General features: G+C 36.3%; 2 protein-coding genes, 4 long non-coding RNA genes and 1 pseudogene across 19 annotated transcripts; 4 read left to right on the forward strand and 3 right to left on the reverse strand.

Moving 5' to 3' along the window:
- Positions 1-2,808: 2,808 nt before the first annotated feature.
- On the forward strand, positions 2,809-3,729 carry LOC147930119 (uncharacterized). The gene is made up of 5 exons (XR_015573778.1): positions 2,809-2,918; positions 3,000-3,045; positions 3,139-3,219; positions 3,324-3,373; positions 3,460-3,729. It is a non-coding gene; the product is annotated as an uncharacterized LOC147930119 (long non-coding RNA).
- Positions 3,730-4,905: 1,176 nt separating this feature from the next.
- Positions 4,906-5,912, reverse strand: LOC104729680 (uncharacterized). The gene is made up of 4 exons (XR_002034599.2): positions 5,749-5,912; positions 5,506-5,638; positions 5,256-5,363; positions 4,906-5,125 (listed from the first exon to the last, which is right to left on the reverse strand). It is a non-coding gene; the product is annotated as an uncharacterized LOC104729680 (long non-coding RNA).
- Positions 5,913-9,365: 3,453 nt separating this feature from the next.
- Positions 9,366-11,405, forward strand: LOC104729681 (uncharacterized). The gene is made up of 5 exons (XM_019233462.2): positions 9,366-9,526; positions 9,624-9,671; positions 9,841-9,894; positions 10,435-10,497; positions 10,623-11,405. The coding sequence occupies exons 1-5, from the start codon at positions 9,449-9,451 to the stop codon at positions 11,220-11,222; spliced, it is 843 nt and encodes a 280-aa protein (XP_019089007.1). The 5' UTR covers positions 9,366-9,448; the 3' UTR covers positions 11,223-11,405.
- Positions 11,406-11,447: 42 nt separating this feature from the next.
- On the reverse strand, positions 11,448-14,233 carry LOC104733132 (uncharacterized). 12 transcript variants are annotated; one of them, XR_015574952.1, is made up of 7 exons: positions 13,794-14,233; positions 13,623-13,675; positions 13,459-13,527; positions 13,283-13,340; positions 13,049-13,184; positions 11,957-12,035; positions 11,448-11,848 (listed from the first exon to the last, which is right to left on the reverse strand). It is a non-coding gene; the product is annotated as an uncharacterized LOC104733132 (long non-coding RNA). The 12 variants fall into 12 exon arrangements; XR_015574953.1 differs by having other exon boundaries at positions 13,437-13,527; positions 13,623-13,664; positions 13,794-14,220; XR_015574954.1 differs by having other exon boundaries at positions 13,623-13,664; positions 13,794-14,170.
- Positions 14,234-15,053: 820 nt separating this feature from the next.
- On the reverse strand, positions 15,054-16,318 carry LOC104733133 (lysine histidine transporter-like 7 pseudogene; annotated as a pseudogene).
- Positions 16,319-16,408: 90 nt separating this feature from the next.
- On the forward strand, positions 16,409-17,280 carry LOC104733134 (uncharacterized). Its single transcript, XR_015574955.1, has 3 exons — positions 16,409-16,545; positions 16,641-16,763; positions 16,878-17,280. It is a non-coding gene; the product is annotated as an uncharacterized LOC104733134 (long non-coding RNA).
- A 1,539-nt stretch (positions 17,281-18,819) lies between these two features.
- Positions 18,820-19,987, forward strand: LOC104729682 (uncharacterized). 3 transcript variants are annotated; one of them, XM_010448653.3, is made up of 5 exons: positions 18,820-19,162; positions 19,246-19,303; positions 19,409-19,489; positions 19,585-19,634; positions 19,734-19,987. In XM_010448653.3, exons 1-5 carry the CDS (start codon positions 19,124-19,126, stop codon positions 19,809-19,811), a joined length of 306 nt encoding a protein of 101 aa, XP_010446955.1. In that variant the 5' UTR covers positions 18,820-19,123; the 3' UTR covers positions 19,812-19,987. The 3 variants fall into 3 exon arrangements, with proteins under 3 accessions (XP_010446955.1, XP_010446956.1, XP_087334061.1); XM_010448654.3 differs by having other exon boundaries at positions 18,827-19,162; positions 19,585-19,647; XM_087477935.1 differs by having other exon boundaries at positions 18,827-19,162; positions 19,745-19,987.
- The last annotated feature ends 217 nt before the right edge of the window (positions 19,988-20,204 follow it).

Raw genomic sequence — 20,204 nt, forward strand, 5'->3', positions numbered from 1 at the left:
ACTCAGGAAAGAAGTTGAAAGTATGTAGAAAAGTAAAGCACTTTGGAGGGTTTGAATTCTAACAAGATACTGATACTACTGAACTCGGTTGGAAATATCCATCTTCTGAGCAAGCAACGCTTCCTTCTTCTTCTTCTTCTTCTCGAGCATCTCATCCCGCTGGGCTAACAAGTCCTGAAACATGAGTTGGAAGATGCACTAATGTATTGGTTAAGATGCACTAATGTATTGGTTTAATAAACACCCAAAACAAACCTCAAATCTTTTTACCTTCATCTCGGGAGCATACTTTACTGGATGGTATGGGGAGTCAAATACAGCTGAGAAGAAAGAAAGAAAGAAAAAAATATGTAAGTCGGATGGATGGTTTCTTCTTGTAGAATCATCTCAAAATAAATGAATGAATTGGAATGAAACAAAATATCCTCCTCCGAACCGCACACACCTAATTGGTATCCAACGTAGAAGATTCCCAATTTAAAAGCAAGGGTCTCGATGGTGTATACAATTCCTCTTCCCAGTAACCCAGGCAATGCCTGACTAACCTCCTCCACGGTTTTGAATTCACGAACTTGGAGGAGACCAAAGAAGAACTTGTGAGATTTGATTGATTGATTTTGATGGGTTAAGTTCTGATCAGATTAGCAGTTTTGATGTTATTGTTTCTGCCAAAGTGAAGTGCTTTTTCTCTCTAACCATCACGACTGAGAGAGTAGAGATGTCTTTGTTTTTTCTTCTTTTTCTTTTTCTTTTAAATGGTTTGGTTGGTCTTATACTCTTATGTCTCAGGTGAGGAGTTTGGAAGCTGCCAATGCTAATCAGTAGAATTCGGGGAAGAATATGCAGCCAGGCACACATTCCTGTCTTTTGTTTTTCTCTTGTTGTTTGCATTTTGGTATTTTCTATGTTCAAGTCACATACACTTAAATTGCCATTTTATAGATGTCCACTGTTCTTTTTGGGAGTCAGCCATGTTTAAGCTCTCTCAATTCAACTTAATTTTTGTATGCCCCTTTCGCGTCTACTATTTAGTTGTCGTCTTCTGTTTACTGTTCTAGGCGCCGCCTGTTTGTACTGTTTTATAGTTTTTTCTTTCTACAGTGTATTTATAACCTTTAGTACTTATAGCTCGATTTCAGTCTCTTGCAAGGGACATTTATACCGTCCGCAATCTCAAACGACTGCTCCATCGATTGTCCCATTTGAGAGCGGCGTGCGTGACTCCCCTGCCGTGGTTGACAAGACATTTTACTACTGACGAATCCTGATGTTTCTGGATGAACTTGTTTCCCGATGAGCTACCTCCGGACATTGGTAACTTGAAGAAACTGAAATTGGCTAACATCTCTCTCTCTCTCTCTCTCTCTCTCTCTCTCTCTCTCTCTCTCTCTCTCTCTCTCTCTCTCTCTCTCTCTCTCTTGCGGATGAGATTCCTGTTTAGATTAAGAAATGTGTGGCTACGTGGGTGTTCTTGACTTCAAAAGGGAACCGAGTAACAGGTAAGGTTCCAGAGTTTGCCCCGCATGCTAGTGATTGGCATTGCAAGGGGAACAACTAAAAGGAATCGACAAGCTTCGGTGTTTTGGCGGGTTTACCAACTTCGATCCACCAGTACGTGTTTTTTTGGTTTTAATGTTATCCACCATTACGTCTTGTATATTAATAACATGAAACTTAATGATAACGATAACGACTAAGTTAAATTCTACCTAATTTAGACTTAAAATCTTGCAATCCCTCTTAAATCTCAATGCATGTATTCCTAGTAAACCATTCTCAAGCTCTCTCAAGACTCAACCAAACGAACACATATCACCGTAGCTGTTAAATGTCACGGACATGTGTGCTGTGTGCTAAACGCGACATATAATGTTTTATTAATGTAATTTTGCTAAGTCAGAGAATTACGAAAAACGAAATTTTGTCAACTGTGTCTGACACTATAGATATGCATGTACGCTGATTAAGTCACTGATTAGGAAAGGATTATCACTAATGTTATCAATATTTTGCGATGATTGACGCTTTGTAAGAAAGCATTTCCTTCAATAGATTAATGGAAAAATGCTTTAATCATGTAAGGAAATGGCGCTAATCTCGTGTCCAAGATGTTATTTTTTCTCCCCTTCTAATAAAAATAAACTCCGTGGTGGAGTGTCGCTAATCTCGTTACTGTTGCCTTTATAATTTCATGCATTTTTAGCATATGGTGCTGACGAGAAAAAAACATTAATATCCTACAATGAAATATTAAAAGAAAATGACAAGTGACGTCAATAGTAAAACATAACTGGCAAGTAGAAGAAAATTGTATATTTGGATGGCCTCTTTGATATTTGTGATCACAAAAAAAATGTTGAATAGCACAAAAATATCCTACAAATCGTATCACTTGACTGATCTCAGTCGAGTTGCAAGTCCTACATTAAACATGTTAAAAACAAGGTTGGGTTTTTCGGTTCTACATTAAACATGTTATATATATTGATAGAGGTTTTATTTAACCCAGGTTTTTTTTACAAGTAATAGTATAACACAAAATTAATCAGGAGAAGGTAGTGGACAGACGTGCAGTCCGGGAACGACCAATCGTCGGGAGTGCTTACATACAGATATGCTATTCCTAAATTCAACGGTCAGGATCTTATATAAAAAATCCTGCAGCGTTCTTCAGTGTCCACGTCACCTCCTCTCCCCTCCAGCTCAGCCATTCCCGGTAACCTTTGGTGGTACTGTCAGGAAAGAAAAGGCTTAGGTAACAGGCCAATCAGTATAAGAAGGCCCAAATTGACAACAATAAAAGAACCAAAAAAAAAAAAGAGAAGAAAAATCCCTTGGAAACCCTTAAAATTTATTCCCGACCAAATTCGACTGAGCTGAAGATGATGCGGTTCCTAGGAAGCAACGTTGCTAACAAGGTAATCGAGAGATCTTTGTCTTCTTTTCTTTGTTCACAGAAGGTTTTGTCTCTTGTCCGTCTTAATTGAAAAATTTTGCAGTCTTGTCGCATGGGGAGGTTGCAGTATCGTGGTTTTTCATCCACCGGTGAGAATTTGCAGTAATATCTTTGTGCATCTTTTTGATCAATTCGTTTGTATTCATTCATATCTGATATTTTTGCTTCAATCAATTTGGTAGATGTGACTACCACCACCGTGGGCAAGAAAATTGTTGAATATTGCTATAAAGGTGTTTTTTTGGGTGTTGGTTACGTGTTGGGTACGTTTTTTTGTTTTCACTGTAAAAAGTTTGGAACCATCTTCTCTACTTCTCTTCTTTTTAACAATGTTCGTTCGGTTTTCGTTTTGGTTTGCTTTCCTCAGGTGGTCTGACATCACCCCCCGTCTCAAAGCAAGTTCAAGAAGTTGAAGAGGTGATTAGATTTTAGGTTTTGCAATCTATATATAACCTTACATTTTCTTTCTTACCAATCCTCTCAGATAATGATTCTTCTTGCAGAGCCTCATCAGAGACGAGAAATTTCTGGATGAACAAGAAGCCAAGATTAATAATGCACTTTCTATCTATCCATTACCTTAACTAATAAATTATTATAAGACAAAACAAGACGAAGACTATTTGGTTATTTGGTTTTGTTGTCATTTGTATTATGCCCTTTTGCTAAATGGTCGTGGTCCAAATATTACTACTACTAGTAATGTTGTGAATCTTGAGGATTGGTAACATTGATAAAGATGTTCTTTTTTACCAACAAAATATCTTTTGATTGCTGCTGCATCTTGACAAATAGAGGAAGAAATGTTTCTGGGGTTTGGAATGTTCTACATATACAACATTGCAACAAGCTCTTAAAGCTACCGCTTCCTAAACTACTAATCGCTCATATATCTAATTTATAAAACTACAAGCTGAGAACAAACAAAAAAAGTTCACAGCGCCGCCAACTCGTCCTCTATTTTTCTCCTTCGAATCGCTTATGCATTGTTCTGCTATTGTAGCAAAACATGATTCTGTGTTAGTCAGGTGCCTCTTCAATTGAACTCCTCAACTCATCTATTTAACTGCTATAAAACCAATACCAAAACTGATTTTAGAGGGTTTAGCTAGCCAAGAGACTGCAGAGTTATTGGGATTGGTTTGGTTATATCGGTTATTGATGGTCAACATTGGGTCTGTTAACTGAAGTATATACGGAGCATCTTATTTATCTTCTGGTTGGGAAGCTCTCCGCAACAGAAGCTTCGTTTGTTGTAACTAGTTAAATTGTCTCCTAGATTTCATCTTTCTGTTCAACTCTTCTATATATATGTAATCGCAACTCTTCAATGGAATAGACAGAAAACTTCTTCGACTCTGTATTTTGTTAAGAGTGCCAAGAACAGGACCATAATAACATCAGCTTAGGAGTAAGAAAGAATCTTAACATACCTTATGTAACGAGCAGTGAGCAGCATTTGGGTCCTATAGGCTGATGTTGCTCTTTGAGAATCACAGGAGATCAAGACAAGGATAAGGATATACATATATATTCGGGATGAGAATGCAAACAAAATAACTTATATATATTTTCGCAGTACAGAGAAAAGAGTTTGATGATGTTGTGTTTCTTTCCTTTCATAGTTGTGTGAGGTGAAGAACTTGTATGGTTGGTTGGTAATGTGCGGGTGGAACCATTAAAGCACCAAGACAAGACCCTCAGGCAATAATAACAAAAAAGTTCAAAGATACCAGTGTGCAACAAAGCAGAAAATGCAAAACAAGTTTTGCCCTGAGCTAGAAATGGAGTCACAGAAAAGAATCAAAGAATCTTATTTTAGTCAACCAATCATGTGGCCTTTCAGCAGCAGCATATTATGCAGGGAAAGATAGATAAACAACAAAGTGCTCAGAGGATATAAAATGAAGAAGCGATATGCAGGGGAAGGGAAATAAAATAAACAAAAATGCTCTCAGGAAAACCATTAAAACAGGAGGATCCATACATTACATATTGCATCTCCATTTAGCTAAGAGTAGTAGTAGTAGTATTTAACAACAAACCCATAAAAGCATGCAACCAAAGCATTACACCAAATCCACATACTAGTCCAAAATAAAAGTAACATTGGATTAGACTGAATTGCTCCGCTCATGGCCTAGACTTACGCTCCTCCTGCATTATTGCCTGCAACATAACCAAAGTTATGGTGATTTTTATTTTTTTGCATACTAGAAAAATAAAATTGAAATGAAAGATAATTCTTAAAAGTAGAGAAAAACAGAAAATAAATTGTGAATCAAACTTTTTTACTTACTTTACGATAGCGTTCAGATGTATCATATATACAGCTCCTTTGAACGCTTGACGTGCTCGTTTTGCATTCTGTCTACTTTGTGCCAATGCTCTCTTCTCTTGTAAACATCTGTGAGAGTAATCAATTTGACTTTGGTAAAAATATACTAGTTAACAACAACAACAATAATAATAAACAAAAAGTTCACAATTGGGATTTGAAACTGAGAATAATAATTTAAACAAAAAACAAAAAAACCATACATACTTACTTTTGAAACCATGGGTAAAAAATCCACCAAGAAATAGTCCATAAAGAACCAAGCAGTCCTGCTCCTTCCACCCATTCTTGACGCTCGAGGACAGTCGGGAAGAGGCGATGGTCGAATACGCTCTTCCACAAAACTACAGATTTCGATTCAAACAATATTAATATTTTCTTTTTTTTTTAAACAACGAAATTGTTAAGGGGAATCCAATCCGGACGAAACGAAAGAGGAATAATTTTTGCTCACCTTTGCGAGAATCGTTTGCGTGTGTTTCATCATCTTGTTCTCCTGCGTCGGTCTGATGTATGTACAAATTCCTTTAGGGTTTCTGTTTTCCCAATCTTTTTTGTTATGGAGAGAGCTCACGAGTTTATAATAAACAGGCCCAAATTGACTTACACTTTTCTTTTTTAACTTTACGTTGCGTCGCGTGGTTAAAAAATTGTTTGACTCGGAGTTTTTTCCTTTTTTTTACCAATCAATAAGTGTGTATGTTTTTGTTGGTTTAATTAAGCTTCATGACCTCTCTCCATAACAATCAGGCCTTCCAATAGCTTGTTTCGTAATTTCCAGTACGTAACAAGATATCTGATATTGAAGCCAAAACTTCCACCGCCCTTTCTCCACATTGGTGAAGTCGTGATACCTTGACGTAGCTGTTTTTTCACACATTGGTCATGGGTATGTATGTTTATCAATCAAAAACTAACATGTACGTAGCTTTTATCATGCATTTAAAGTCTCGTCATTTATGAAAAATGATTAGTTGCCCCATAAAAACAAAACGCGAGAATAATATATACTATATGTTATCAGTTTTTTTTTTTATAAAAGAAAAAAATTATTAGCAAGGATGGATGAGCAGTATGCAAAATTATTAAACCTATCATTTTAGTTATTATGGATAAGAATAGTATTGTTTACACATCCCTAAAAAAAATGCTTACAAGAAGAAGTGACTTCGAAATAGTAGAAGCGAATGACAAGATTCATATAACAAAGAAAATTTCACTGCTGATATATTTTCTCGATAGTGTTGATGATGTCTTTCTGGTCAGAGTGTGCTAGCTAGTAGTTTTGTTCGATAAGATTTTTTTTCAGAGTGTGCTAGCTACTCTAATACTAATATCATAATTAGATCACCTCTTACCCACAGCATGGTAATGCATGTTGGATAAAAGATAAGATACCCAACTAATTAATGACAAAAAATGATATCAATATTAATGTATTTTAACAACGAAAGAAACTGAACTGGGTCTGGGCGAGTGGGAATCATTTTAATGTTTGTGTCCGATCATCCGGTTCCTCCACGATTTAATTTCAATCACCACCATCGAAGACAACTAAAATCATTATTTATATCTATCTAAATATCTGTCTTTCCTGAACTAAATCTACTAGGTTAGCTTTTATTATGCAACGTTACCAAAATGGTCCCTTGATTTAAGTAAGTCACAGTGACAAAAAAAAAAAAAAAAAAAAATCAATCAATAAATTAAGCCATTGTAGACTGTGACATGGTACACGAGGCTGACACCTTTCATGGCCGAGGGAAACCACCCAAATCTCTTGATGACCCTCATTTTTTTCTCTTACACAGTCTCCATCTTTTTCTGCTTTTATTGTTCAGAAACAAAAAAAAATTAGCAAATTATTTGTTCGAGTTTGCTGTTTTAATAATATCTGATTATTTATTGATTTGTGTCATGAAATTTCTTTTTATGTCGATCGGTTGGGTTTTTTAATCGACTTAGTAATCTTCTTATACGCATTATAAGTACGGGACTAACCGGCATGGACATTCATAGATCATTTAATCAGTTGGAAAGTTAAGAAAAATGGACCATGCATGTGTTCACAACATATGCGACGGTATACCTTATAAATATGTAGGTTAGGTATCGATCGGTGGAGCCCGAGTATTGGTATTTTTTTATTTGTACACAAATACGTTTTTTGCCTATTTTAAACACACATATTCTTCAAATGTGTATTATGTTCACAAACTTCTCAGCCCATTCGGGATTATATCGCAGAATTCGTATAAATTATCACATTTAAAACACCTAAAATATTTCTTACTAGTGCCGCGCGTAAAATTGTGTTATCAAGCAAATCTAATTATTAATTATGACTATTTCAAAATTTTGTACTTAATGGGGGAACTATATACAGTGTTTATATGTAGTTTAATGAACATACACTTGAATTCAGGTGATATTTCAGTAAGGGCATGATGTAAATTCGTGACAAACAATCCAAACCCTGACGTCCAGCGATATCAATTTACATTTGACGACTAAACTAAGTAATCAAGCAGCATAAAGAGATATTAATTTATATCATAACGGTGTGTCCAACATTCAACGACGGTTGGGGCCGAGTACGTACCAGTCGATTATGTTAATGGTGGCTAGAAATTCAACAAATAGTGATTAATGAAACCAAAAGTATCACTATGTATATCAACTACATTAAATGAAAACTAATTGATAAACTTATAAAGTATATCGGTTACCTTTGATATATAAATAGATGCATCAATACAAATGGAGAGTGGGACATGTAAGATTTTCTAATTTACGAGGTGAAACCTCCAAACAAACAAGCGACACACACTCGGTAAATAACAATAATAATATCCAGCAAGTGATTCTAAGACAAACATACTATTAGAGAGAAACATATACTATAATACTAATAGTTGAAATGAGGAAGGAACCTTCTCTGTATGTAATATGAACCCTTCAAAAAAGCAAACCCAATTTTTAAAAAATAAGAATAATAATCAGCCATAATAATAATCGTTTGTGGCGCTAAGAAAAGAAAAGAAAAAAAAAATCAGTAGCATTTTCCTTTATGTGTTGTACTGTTATATATACTCACGTCTAGTCATGTTTCTAAGTTTGTCTTTCTTTGAGCCTGCGAAGTGCGATAGCAAAGGAAATAAAATCTCGGCAGAACGAGGTATAACATACAATGTACATTAAGTTGATTCAAATGGCGGTTCAGTTTCCATTAATCTTAATCACAAAACTCTATTTAATAGGAATAATTCTGTCAGTTTACAAGAAAACCATTTCAATTTCATTTCCATTTAACAAGAGTTAAGCTAGCAATTTTGGTAAATTTACACCATGATTTAACAAGAGTTAAGCTAGCAATTTTGGTAAATTTACACCATGAGGTATATAAAGGAACACATAATTTTGAGCCTAATAGTCATTAGTGGCATGTACCCTGTCTAGTTGATTTTTTTCTCTCTTTGTGTGTGTTGTGGATATGTTTATTATTATTATTGTATTAGTGATAGAAAAAATGTAATCTTAATTTAGTATGGTTGATGTCGTTACTACTATTCTCAATTTATTATAACTCGAGGTTGAGGTCTTGCTTGCATGTATTACACGCGATACTCTTAAACTAACATTTCTATATTAAATTTGTCATGTTTAATATATAACCCTAAGTAATTTCTTCCTCTGCCGGCGTAAGGCATATTTAGTAATTACAGTCTCTCTCTTTTTTTTCGTCATATGTAATTACAGTCAATAAGTGTCTTGTAGTGGTATAGATTACATCTAATACTTATTAGACGACCAGTTTAAATTCTAGTTACATGCATAGACTAGTTTTGATTAAAAATGTTATGATACTGATCATATATAATAAAACTTCACAACAATTCGTAATCTAACATATATATATATATATATATAGCAATTTAAGATCCTCATTTTATTATAACCAAAAAAAAAAAAAAAAAAAAAGACATGATAAATTTTTCTGTTGTGAAAGTCTTCCAAAATTAGTGTCATCTTCATTTAAAAAACAAGTGACCCCATTTAGTCTCCACAGGAAGAAGAAAAAACCACACCTTTTTCCAAACCCTCTTAAAACCCTCCGGGTAAAGAATCACACCCTAGAAAGCAAAATCTCGAGAATGGCTTCATCGCGCCGTCGTAGCTTCCTCCCTTTGCTGAGAGCTCTAGAGCATCAGAGTGGAAGAAACCCTAACATGGTGATGTGTTACAAAAAAGATTCAAGCTTTATGTTCTCTTTCTTTTGGTTGGTTTTTTTTTTAACAGTTCTAACCTTTCTCCTTCTTATTGTTGCAGATGACATCAAAGTCGATAACTTTGTATCAGCCCAAGACATTGCTCCCTGTAAGTGTCCCTTTCCTTGGATCTCTCATTCAAAGACTTGTTAAATTAGATTTGTTTTAGTTCATGCGCTCTCTGCAATTTGCTGCTCTCCTCTCTCTTTATGTCATTATACCTAGGGTCCCAAATAATTAGGTCTTAATGAGACATCACATTCTCTATATCTCTACAGCTTCCAGCAAGCAAAACTGGGTGGATCTCGAGCTTCTACCAGCCCAAATTCCCTGTAAGTCTCCTCTATTCACTTGTATTTTATTTTGGTATCTTTGCTTATGAGAATTTGATCTTTTGGTTGGTGTCAGTTAGATATATGATGTATTTTACTTGAAAAACATTTAATTATTACTGCTGCTGCTCTTGTTTATTCTAGCTGACTGCTTTGTCCTGTGTGTTTTAGTAAATGCCCCTTTCCTTGAATCTCTCGAGATTCAAGGACTTGTTATACTAGATTTGTTTTAGCTAGATCATGCTCTCCTCTCCCTTTATGTCATTATTATACCTAGCTAGGGTCCCAAGTAATTGGTCTTAATGAAACATCACGCAAATTCCCTGTAAGTGTCCTCTATTCTAGTTAGATATATTTTACTGACTTGCTTTGTCCTGTGTGTTTTAGTAAATGCCCCTTTCCTCGAATCTCTCATTCAAGGACTTGTTAAACTAGATTTGTTTTAGTGCTCTCTGCAATTTGCTGCTCTCCTCTGTCTTTTATGTCATTATACCTAGGGTCCCAAGTAATTGGTCTTAATGAAACATCACATCTCTACAGCTTCCAGCGAGCAAAACCGGGTTGATCTCTAGCTCTGTATCTTTTTATCAGCCCAAATTCCCTGTAAGTCGCACTGTTCACTTGTGTCTTTGCTTATGAGAATTTGATATATGTGTTTTACTTGAAAATCTTCATACGGCTAATTTAATTATTACCGCTGCTGCTCTTGTTTATTGGTTTTTCTGTAGGTCAAAGGTTTTTCATCAAAAAGTGGCAATGGATCCAAGGAGGAGGATGATGGATACAAGTTCAATGAAACCCCTCAAGAGACATGGTTCAAGTTGGCTAAAATTTATGCAAGAAGAATGGTGTATGTCTTGGTGAAAAAAGCTTTTGAGAAGAGGAAAACTTCATTGATGAAGTTTATGACCAAGTATGAAGAGAAGAAGAATAGGCTTTTAAGAGAAGCTAAGGGAATTGAGGGCATAGGAGTAGAGGTGGTGGAATACAGTTGCTTCACACAGGCCTGTAGAGATTTTGCTGATCTCTACACTCCAATCATCACTTGGTTGGTTTTGGGCTGTGTAACTGTCACCACCTTTGGTTTGGGAACCTACAGTGACTGGAAATTGCAGAGAGAGGTAGATAAACTCTGGAAATTGCAGGAAGAGGCAAATAAACTCATGTCAGAGACATCAGCCAATATTCTTGACTCCATGTATGAAATGGAGAAAGAATACTTGAAGGATCTGGGAGAGTTGGAGGAAAAGTTCACAAAGATGTTGGAGGAGAAGTTCAGAGAGATTTTGGAGGAGATAAACAGGGAAGCATCCAAAAAACCTAATTAGTGTGAGAGAGGGCCTTAGCTTTTGTCGGTGTATTTAAGCCCTGATTTCGTGAATTATAAGGGTTTTCTCTTTATGAAATAACATTAATCTCGTTTCTATGTCTCTTTTATCTTCTTCTAATGACCTCGAAACTGATAAAAACCAAATTAAAAAGGCCTCAATGTGGCTAGTTGTTTTGTTCCTCTTTGTTTGTTCTGTTTTCAACACAGATATTGGTAAGAGAAGTGAATGTAAAGATCGTGGTGTTTCATTTTTTCAACAGACAGAACTAATTCATCATCCCTCATGGACTTTAAGACTCACTTTTGCAGCTTGTTCGTTTGCTGAACAGTTTGATCAGTTGGGTTTAGTTGTCTTGATCCATAAATACAACTTTTACATCTGTTTAGCGCAATAAGAGATATACACCCATCAATTTCCATTCATCTTTTTGGAATTATGAAGAATCCAGAAAAGTTTGCATATTTCACTGCTGCTTCAAGCTGGTCAGCAAATGAAGGAAACTGAAGGTGTCTAAGCATCATCGCTGATGAGAGAAGCAATGCCACTGGGTTTGCTTTGTCTTTCCCAACATTTCCTGCTGATGCACCTTGCTCAAAAAACTGCATGGTCTGCCCCAACATTTCCTGTTTTTTTTTTTTGTATTTAATGTCGCAGATTTAGAATCATTCTTTATCCAGTAAATGTATATAGCTAGAGGGCGTAATGAGATAATCAATACAGGATGTTTTTACCTCCAGGCATGACTCCTGTCCCTCCAGCAATACCAGCAGCAGTGTTTGCAACTAAATTCCCATAGAGATTGGGTGTTACCTGCAAAACATTTTATAAAATTGCCGTTATAAAAGGGGGAACGAAAAAGCCAAAGTACATACAGTAATGAGAGAGAACACAACAAGATAAGGTTAATAGCAACAGCGAAAGCTACTGGCCTGAGGAACGATAGTTATTGTGAGTAGAAGTTGAGCTCAGTATTTAGCACTTGTATATTCATGCTAAGTTGGAGCTATAGTAGCAAACCAAGGCATCATAAACGAAGAAACAGGTTGTTTAATTAAACTGAGAACTAGCTTTGTCCTCAACTTATCTTCAAATGAGGAGAGTAGATAAATTAGAATGTGGCAATACCAGTACCAGTCACATTCCAATATGCAAAATGGGGCAATGAACTAGTATATGATGGGAACACAAAGATACCAAACTAGGAAGAGAGATGACTGGTATTGAGAAGAATGAGAGCCAATGGATAGCTGGGAAAATTCATATTGTGGCAACACAGCACCAGTCTCATACCAATATATATGCAAACGGGGCGACTAATTTAGTACATATGGCAACACAACATCAGTCTCGTACCAATGAGAGAATATGACCGACCCTAAAACAGGCAATCTACAGAACATACCAAACCAAAGAGCTAGAAGCGACATAATGGTAGCAAGATTAGCAACCCAAGGCAAACCTTAAGACAAGAGAAACATGTAGCTTTGTAGTCAAACAAGCAGAGAAAAAGTTAGTAACAAAACGGAGACAAGGCCATTTAAATTTTCCCTGAAAGCTTAACATGCAAATGGTGAGATTGGATAATATGCAGCAAACAAAGCATCGGTTTCATACCAATATGTAAATGGGCTTTTAACTAGTATACGGCAACACATCATCAGTCTCATACCAATACAAGAATTTGACTTGTAGTTGTTTTTTTTTTATAGTAAAAACGTCAAAGAACTATAGAATTCATGTCAATGGAAAGTATTATGTATATACGTTTTTTCCAACATATTTTTGAGTAATGATGATCAGAAGCAAAATTATATGAAACATACCATGACGCCGAATTGCAACAACCTGCAAGTTTCATGATTTCAGCCTTATGCACCGCTTGTAAAGATTCCTTCCTGTTGTTGAGGAGGTAGGCATACTCAAAAAGCATACTCTGCAATACCCTCCAGAGGAGAACTTCTGCGATCACCTAGCAGAGAAAAAGGATCAGAATAATCATGTATTAATAATATAAAAAGATGGGCACTTATGGGCAGTGGGAACTCTAACATACATACCCTGAGACTTAGCAACCCAGCAAGGATGTTTCTGGATTATAACAGCAAATGCGGTCATCTGCTCCAAGACGATGAAATCAATCACTGAAGTGCGGTGGGAAACATTACAAAGACATGTTTAAACCCCCAATTCATAAAATAAGCATAGGTATACAAGTAAGTAACATGGGAGATACAGAGAGTTGAGAACTGCTTAGGACGTTGCATGTGATATTTGAAAACTCAGGTCCATGAGGTTGAGCTCCCTGTAATGAAGCCAAAAAAAAAGAAAAAAAAAGGGAATCACAGAATGAAAATGAAACCATAGAAGGCCAATGAGAAACAGAGAATCCAACCGCACCTCTATCTTGCCGAAACCTAGTAATTAATAATCTTGGCCTTTCTGCAAATGAGCTAAGAAGGTGAGGGGGTTTAAACAATCAGCTGCTGAGTCCAATCACACGGCTACGTATTCTAAATTTGAGCTATGAACAAATAAGAACACAATACTAAAATGGCAAAAGATCCAAACCTCAAGGGAAAGAGAAGACAGTAGTATCTAACAAGTAACAACAACAACTCCCCCTAAGGTAGAGAAGTCTATAACATTTTCTACCCGCCTGTGCCAGATCAGCTAAGCCCTTGAGATCTTATTATCATCAAGAATCCAAAATTCATGTATGCAATGGTGCCTTCTACAGTGAGGGTTGGGGGATACAACCAATTCAAGAATCATTGTAAATCACGAAGGAGACATGTACATGTACAGGCCACGGAGGCTCATTGATGGAGGAACCAGAAGGAAGGTAATCTTCGATGTTCATGCTCGGATCCCCAAGTCACGAGCTGCTCATGTTTTCCGGCCACCGGTGATTGGTCTTTTATGGTGAAGCGATGGATGAGAGAGATAAAGCAATTGGGAAGATCAAAAATTGTTTAAACTTTGTGTTTCACGGTTCTTCTTCTGCCCCATTCTCTCCCACGCGCGCGTGTACTACATACATTCCCCTATTTTCGAATTTCTTTTTTCCCCAAAAAAGCAAGGAAAATCAGAAGGCCCAAATTGAGCCCGAAAGTTGAGTGACAATTTTACGGGGACAATGACATTGATTGTGCCACGGGGACCAGCTCATCCTCCCCTCCGGTCAGGTAAAACAATTCCACGCTATTTATGATTAAACCGGTCCGGTTATAATTCATGTGGACTAGTTTAACTTCGTTTTTTACTTGTGTGTGGACAAGAAAACAGATGGAAGAGTTTTCTCAACGTAGGAAAAGCGAGAGAGAATCTCGTTGAGACCAAAGTATTAAGGAATCAAGTTTTCTCTGTACGGAGGCTCTTTATGTTCCACGAGCTAAAACCGGACCAAAGTCGTTTTGCCTCTTAACCTGACTTTCACGTTGCGATCACGAGCCTATATGCTCGATCGCCCGATTGGTCAAGACTAAGTTCCATTCGAACATCAGATGCACCGTCACTTTCTATATATATATGGCGATAGACTTGGCATGCAAGAGACTTTGATCTCTCCAAGTCTTGTTCTGATCATTATTGACCTATATGAACATCATAATTATGATCATTTCTGATTTAGAGAAGATGAAACTATTTCATGATTTAATCGGTGAGATATATACATGCAAAGAAGGATGAAACGGTCCTTTTTTTTTTCTTTTTTCTTTTTTCTTTTTTCTTTTAATATTACGTACATGTTTCATTTCCTCTCCCTTGAGAGAAGTAAACATTACAAAAATCCTATTTACGTACATTTTAACAATTACTAGAATGCTTTTATGGATTGAAGAAGTTTGCATGCAAACCCTTTTGAGCCAGCCGAGGCAACCAGAAGCAAAATTCTGAGAGAAGCAACCCACCCGAACGTTGAACAACCACATCGGGCTTTTCCTTTGGGGCTTTTTGATATAGATCCACATGAAAGAGGGGTAGGTAAACGTCACAAGCAAGGCTATTACTCCGATAAGAACCGCTAGATTAGGCAAGAACGGGAATCCAACGGCTATAGAGAAACAAATCAATAACCCAAGAACACACGCAACAGCATCCGTACAATGATGGATGCACGTACGCTTTTGTTTCTTGATTGTGTACACCATCTCTCTGCGTTGTCACACGTACGCCGGCATTAAATTTATCGGATATGAACATAAGCAATTGAGAAGATAGAACGTGATCAGCTGTATGAAACAGGCTGTTCGCTTAGAGTGCTCTTGTGTATATAAAGTTTCAAATCGTTGCCTACAGGACCTCGCGTCCCCGGCCGGAATCTATCATAAAGTACAAACACGTATATACACATTACTAATTTCTTTCAAGAGCTAAAAATAATTTATTTTCAAAATGTAAATGCAAACACACACACACACACACACACACACACACACACACACACACACACACACACACACACAAAATAAATAAAAAATAGAACTAGTACTGTTGAGTTTTGTCGTTTTGACATACCTTGTCTCCGTGTGCCCAATATACAACAATCGATAGTGGAAACATACCAATCGCGACAAGAGCATGAGAGATCATTACAGCCCTCCATATATTGTCTAATTACTTGAAGGGTTCTTTGAATCTGGTGGCAGAGTATACCCCTACACAAATATCACCCTAACATAAAAAACCACACTAATTATGAATACCAAACGAAAATGAAACATATTTCGGTAACATCTAATTCATGTTTTAAAATGCGAGTTCTTTTAAGACCTGTATCTCAAGGACGAGGTTGTTGCCACGAATACTAGAGAAAAAAGGACATTGAATATTTTGTGCATGAATGAAGCGTTAAAAAATGTGAATGAAGCTTTCATCGATCGGTCGTAGCGTATCTGACTTGAATATTTTGTGCATCACTAGTTAGTTATACAGGCAAAATCCATATCACGGTGCAATACGCAACTCCCATAACACCACCAATAAACGAGACTCCAAAGAGAGAATTCAGATTCGGAAAACTGATGAGGCATGATGATAATCGCAATGCAGCTAAAAACCAAGAAGCATTGCACTAAAGTAAGTGGCGCAGTGTTGTCTCAGACATTATCATGTGCAACATCAATATGACATTAAGAAAATTGGATTCAATTATTTCATTTCTCTGTGTAAAATGTGGGTGAAGCACACAAAATGATTTAACATGTTGCTCATGCTATAACAGGATATTGCTAGGCTGACACTTATAGCTTTACGCAATGGTAAAATCAACGGAAAGCTTCTAACTTTTGCTGGGCCTCGTGCATGGACAACCCAAGAAGTAAGCAGGGTTATAGTTACCGCTCTTTTATACGCAAAGAATAGAGAAATGTTTAATAAAGCATAACCTTTTTCATTACCCTATTGTCATATCAGGTGATAACACTATGTGAGAGACTTGCTGGGCAAGATGCAAATGTCACAACCGTTCCAGTTTCTGTATTGACTCGTTTCTTCCAATGGACAAATGATGTCGCGGGTAGACTGGCCTTCTCACAGGTAAAATTTGGCCTTTTATCACCTAACGATGATGGTTTTTGTTTCATAGTTTGCTTTTCAGATAAACTGAAATTATGCTTCTAACATATATGTGACACGGACACATGCATTCAGGTTCTCTCGAGTGATACGGTGTTCTCTGCTCCGATGACCGAGACTAATAGCCTACTAGGTGTGGATCAGAAGGACATGGTGACTCTAGAGAAGTACTTGCAGGATTACTTCAGTAACATATTGACGAAACTTAAGGATCTAAAGGCACAATCCAAGCAATCAGACATCTACTTCTTAGTTCTGACATTGTGATGACTAGATTCAACACTATTTTAAAACTGCATTTGCATCCATACTGTGAGCTTCATTGTTTCTTATGTTCTTCAATGGTTATTGTGCTTCTTCTTGTAATTAAAGAGAATTATTGTAATGTAAATGTAGCTTGAGGTGCCCAGAGAAATTCTTTGTTGCCTTGAGGAGAAACCAACAGGTGAAAAGATAATGAGATTCCTTTTACGAACCATCTCTGCTTTAACCTTTGTTAGAAGCTAGGCCTGCGAGCTTCTTGTTACTATTTTTTCTTCATGTTAAAGTCTTCTTCTAATTTATTGGTTCTTGTTACCGTGAGTAAAAGAGAGAGAGCTTTTGCCAAATGAATAGTAAGATCAAATAAATGCCAAGTCCTAAGTCTCAATGTAACCTGAGAACTTAGCAAGTGGAACAAGATCATTCACTATTTATGGTTGAAATTTGCTATCACTTTTGTACGAATCCAAAAAAGAAATGATCCATTGGATATCAACTTTTAATCTAGACCAGCTAATTCACTTTTAAGATCAGAAGTAATAAGTGTTTGCAAAAGGTGTGTTGAGTAGTTAAATCAGTATCTTAAAATCTTTTAGACCTATTATCAATATCTTTTTATAATGTCGTTTTGTAAAAGCAGTAATTCATAGATACACACTATTACACTAAGATAAACAGCAAGACATTGGGATGGTACGATCACGTTTAACAAATCAAAATCTGATAAGGAAATAGAAAGAGAAAAAAATTGTGGAATCTAATCATAGGGTTAGGTCGTTGATCATCATTTTTTTTGACAGCTAGGTTGTGTTGTCTATGTCCTTTCGTATAATATATTCATTGATTTTATTACATTTGATAAAGTACAGTATTAAATAATAAGAGAAGAAACAATAACATGAAACCTCTTTAAACGACATTCACATTCTGTATTCTCCCCTAATTGTTTCTGGCCTACTACGACAGCGACCCCGATCACTTAAACCAAAATTAAACGGTCTAGTTACATTTTATACACATTATTCTCTTCTAATTAATACCGAAACTCTATATAGTTTCTTCCATAGTTAAGACTGTTTAGTTTAGTTTTAGTTATCTATCAAACTATCATGCATCAAACTTCCATAGTTTAGACTGTTTAATTTGTACAACTGTATTTATGCATTAAGATTTTATTTGTCTCAAGTGTTAATTAGTAATATCTAAAATAATTTGCTTTAACGATATTTAATACATAGTATATTTTCACAACATTAGTAATTAAACATAGCAATTTAAGATTTGTTATGGTGACCGGTGAAGATGGTTAAATAAATGCTTTCACATACAAAAACTTAAAATGTGACTGAAATAGTGGAGAGCAAATATTCATATTCAAGGCAATTAATTTATCAAGTTAAAAGTAAACTAAGTAACCATAATAGAAAGCGAACGTTTATAAATTCGCATATATCTATATATATATATTATTTATAAGATAAGATTATTATACGTATGAATTAGTGGAAAGTGAAGTCTATTATTAGTACTGCTATAAACATTGTTAAAATTAATCCTCGTAGTCTCTAATATTAATAAGAATAATCAAATCCAGTTTTAGTTCTCGACAAAGTCATCACTACGAGGGATTCAATCAAGGAAACAAAATAAATAATGAGGAATGGGCTTGGGAAACAGGCCCATCAGTATAAACAGGCCCAACTAAAAATTCCCTTGCTCTTTTGCTTTTGTTTAACACAGAGATATTTTTACAAGTAATGCGCGGGGGGGGGGGGGGGGAAGGACCAGTCGTGGGGAGTGCTTACATGCAGATATGCTATTCCTGCAGCGTTGTTCTTCAGTTGCCACGTCACCTCCTCTCCCCTCCAGCTCAGCTATTACCGGTAAGCTTTGCTCAGAAAAGGAAAGGCCCATCAGTATAATAAGGCCCAAATTGACAACAATAGAAGAACCCAAAAGGAAGAAAAAGAAAGAAAGAGAGAGAAGAATCGAAAAATCCCTTTGGGAAACCCTTAAAATTTATTCCCGACCAAATTCGACGAGGGCCGGCTGAGCTGAAGATGATGATGCGGTTCCTACGAAGCACCGTTGCTAACAAGGTAATCGATCGAGAGATCTTTGTCTTCTTTTCTTTGTTCCCAGAAGGTTATGTCGCTTGTCCGTCTAAATTGAAATTTTGCAGTCTTGTCGCATGGGGGGGAGGTTGGAGTATCGTGGTTTTTCATCCGCCGCCGTCGCCGGTGAGAATTTGCTAATTTTTGCAGTAAAATCTTTGTGCATCTTTTTGATCATTTCGTTTGTATTCGTTCATATCTGATATATTTTTGCTTCAATCAATTTGGTAGATGTGACTACCACCACCATGGGCAAGAAAATTGTTGAATATTTCTATAAAGTTGCTTTTTTGGGTGGTGGATACGTGTTGGGTACGTTTTCTTTTCACTGTAAAGAGTTTGGAACCATCATCTTCCCTACTTCTCTTCTTTTAACAATGTTCGTTTTGGTTTGCTTTCTTCCTCAGGTGGTCTGACATCACCCCCCGTCGCAAAGCGAGTTCAAGAAGTTGAAGAGGTGATTAGATTAGGTTTTGCAAACTATATAACCTTACATTTTTTTTTTTTTTTTTCGTTCTTACCAATCATCCCAGATAATGAATGATTCTTCTTGCAGAGCCTCATCAGTGACGGGAAATTTCTGGATGAACAAGAAGCCAAGATTAAGGGACTTCCTATCTATCCATTACCTTAACTAATAAATTATTATAAGACAAAACAAGACGAAGACTATTTGGTTATTTGGTTTTGTTGTCATTTGTGTATTATGCCATTTTGCTAAATGGTCGTTGTCCAAATATTACTAGTAATGTTGTGATGAATCTTGAGGATTGGTAACATTGATAAAGATGTTCTTTTTTACCAACAAAATATCTTTTGATTCATCTTTGACAAATAGAGGAAGAAATGTTTCTGGGGTTTGGAATGTTCTACATACACCAACCATAAAAAGAAAAAAGTTCACAGCATTTTGTGTATGTTAGGAGCTTGTAGACCACCACCGCTCCTCATTCGCTTCTAAATGGTTGAAAAAAATAAGCCAGCACCAGATTTTAACTCTTTAGCACAGTCATAGCACCTAAAGCGA

This window comes from Camelina sativa, chromosome 12, assembly GCF_030686135.1.
Source record: "Camelina sativa cultivar CO46 ecotype springtype chromosome 12, ASM3068613v1".
NCBI lineage: Eukaryota > Viridiplantae > Streptophyta > Magnoliopsida > Brassicales > Brassicaceae > Camelina > Camelina sativa.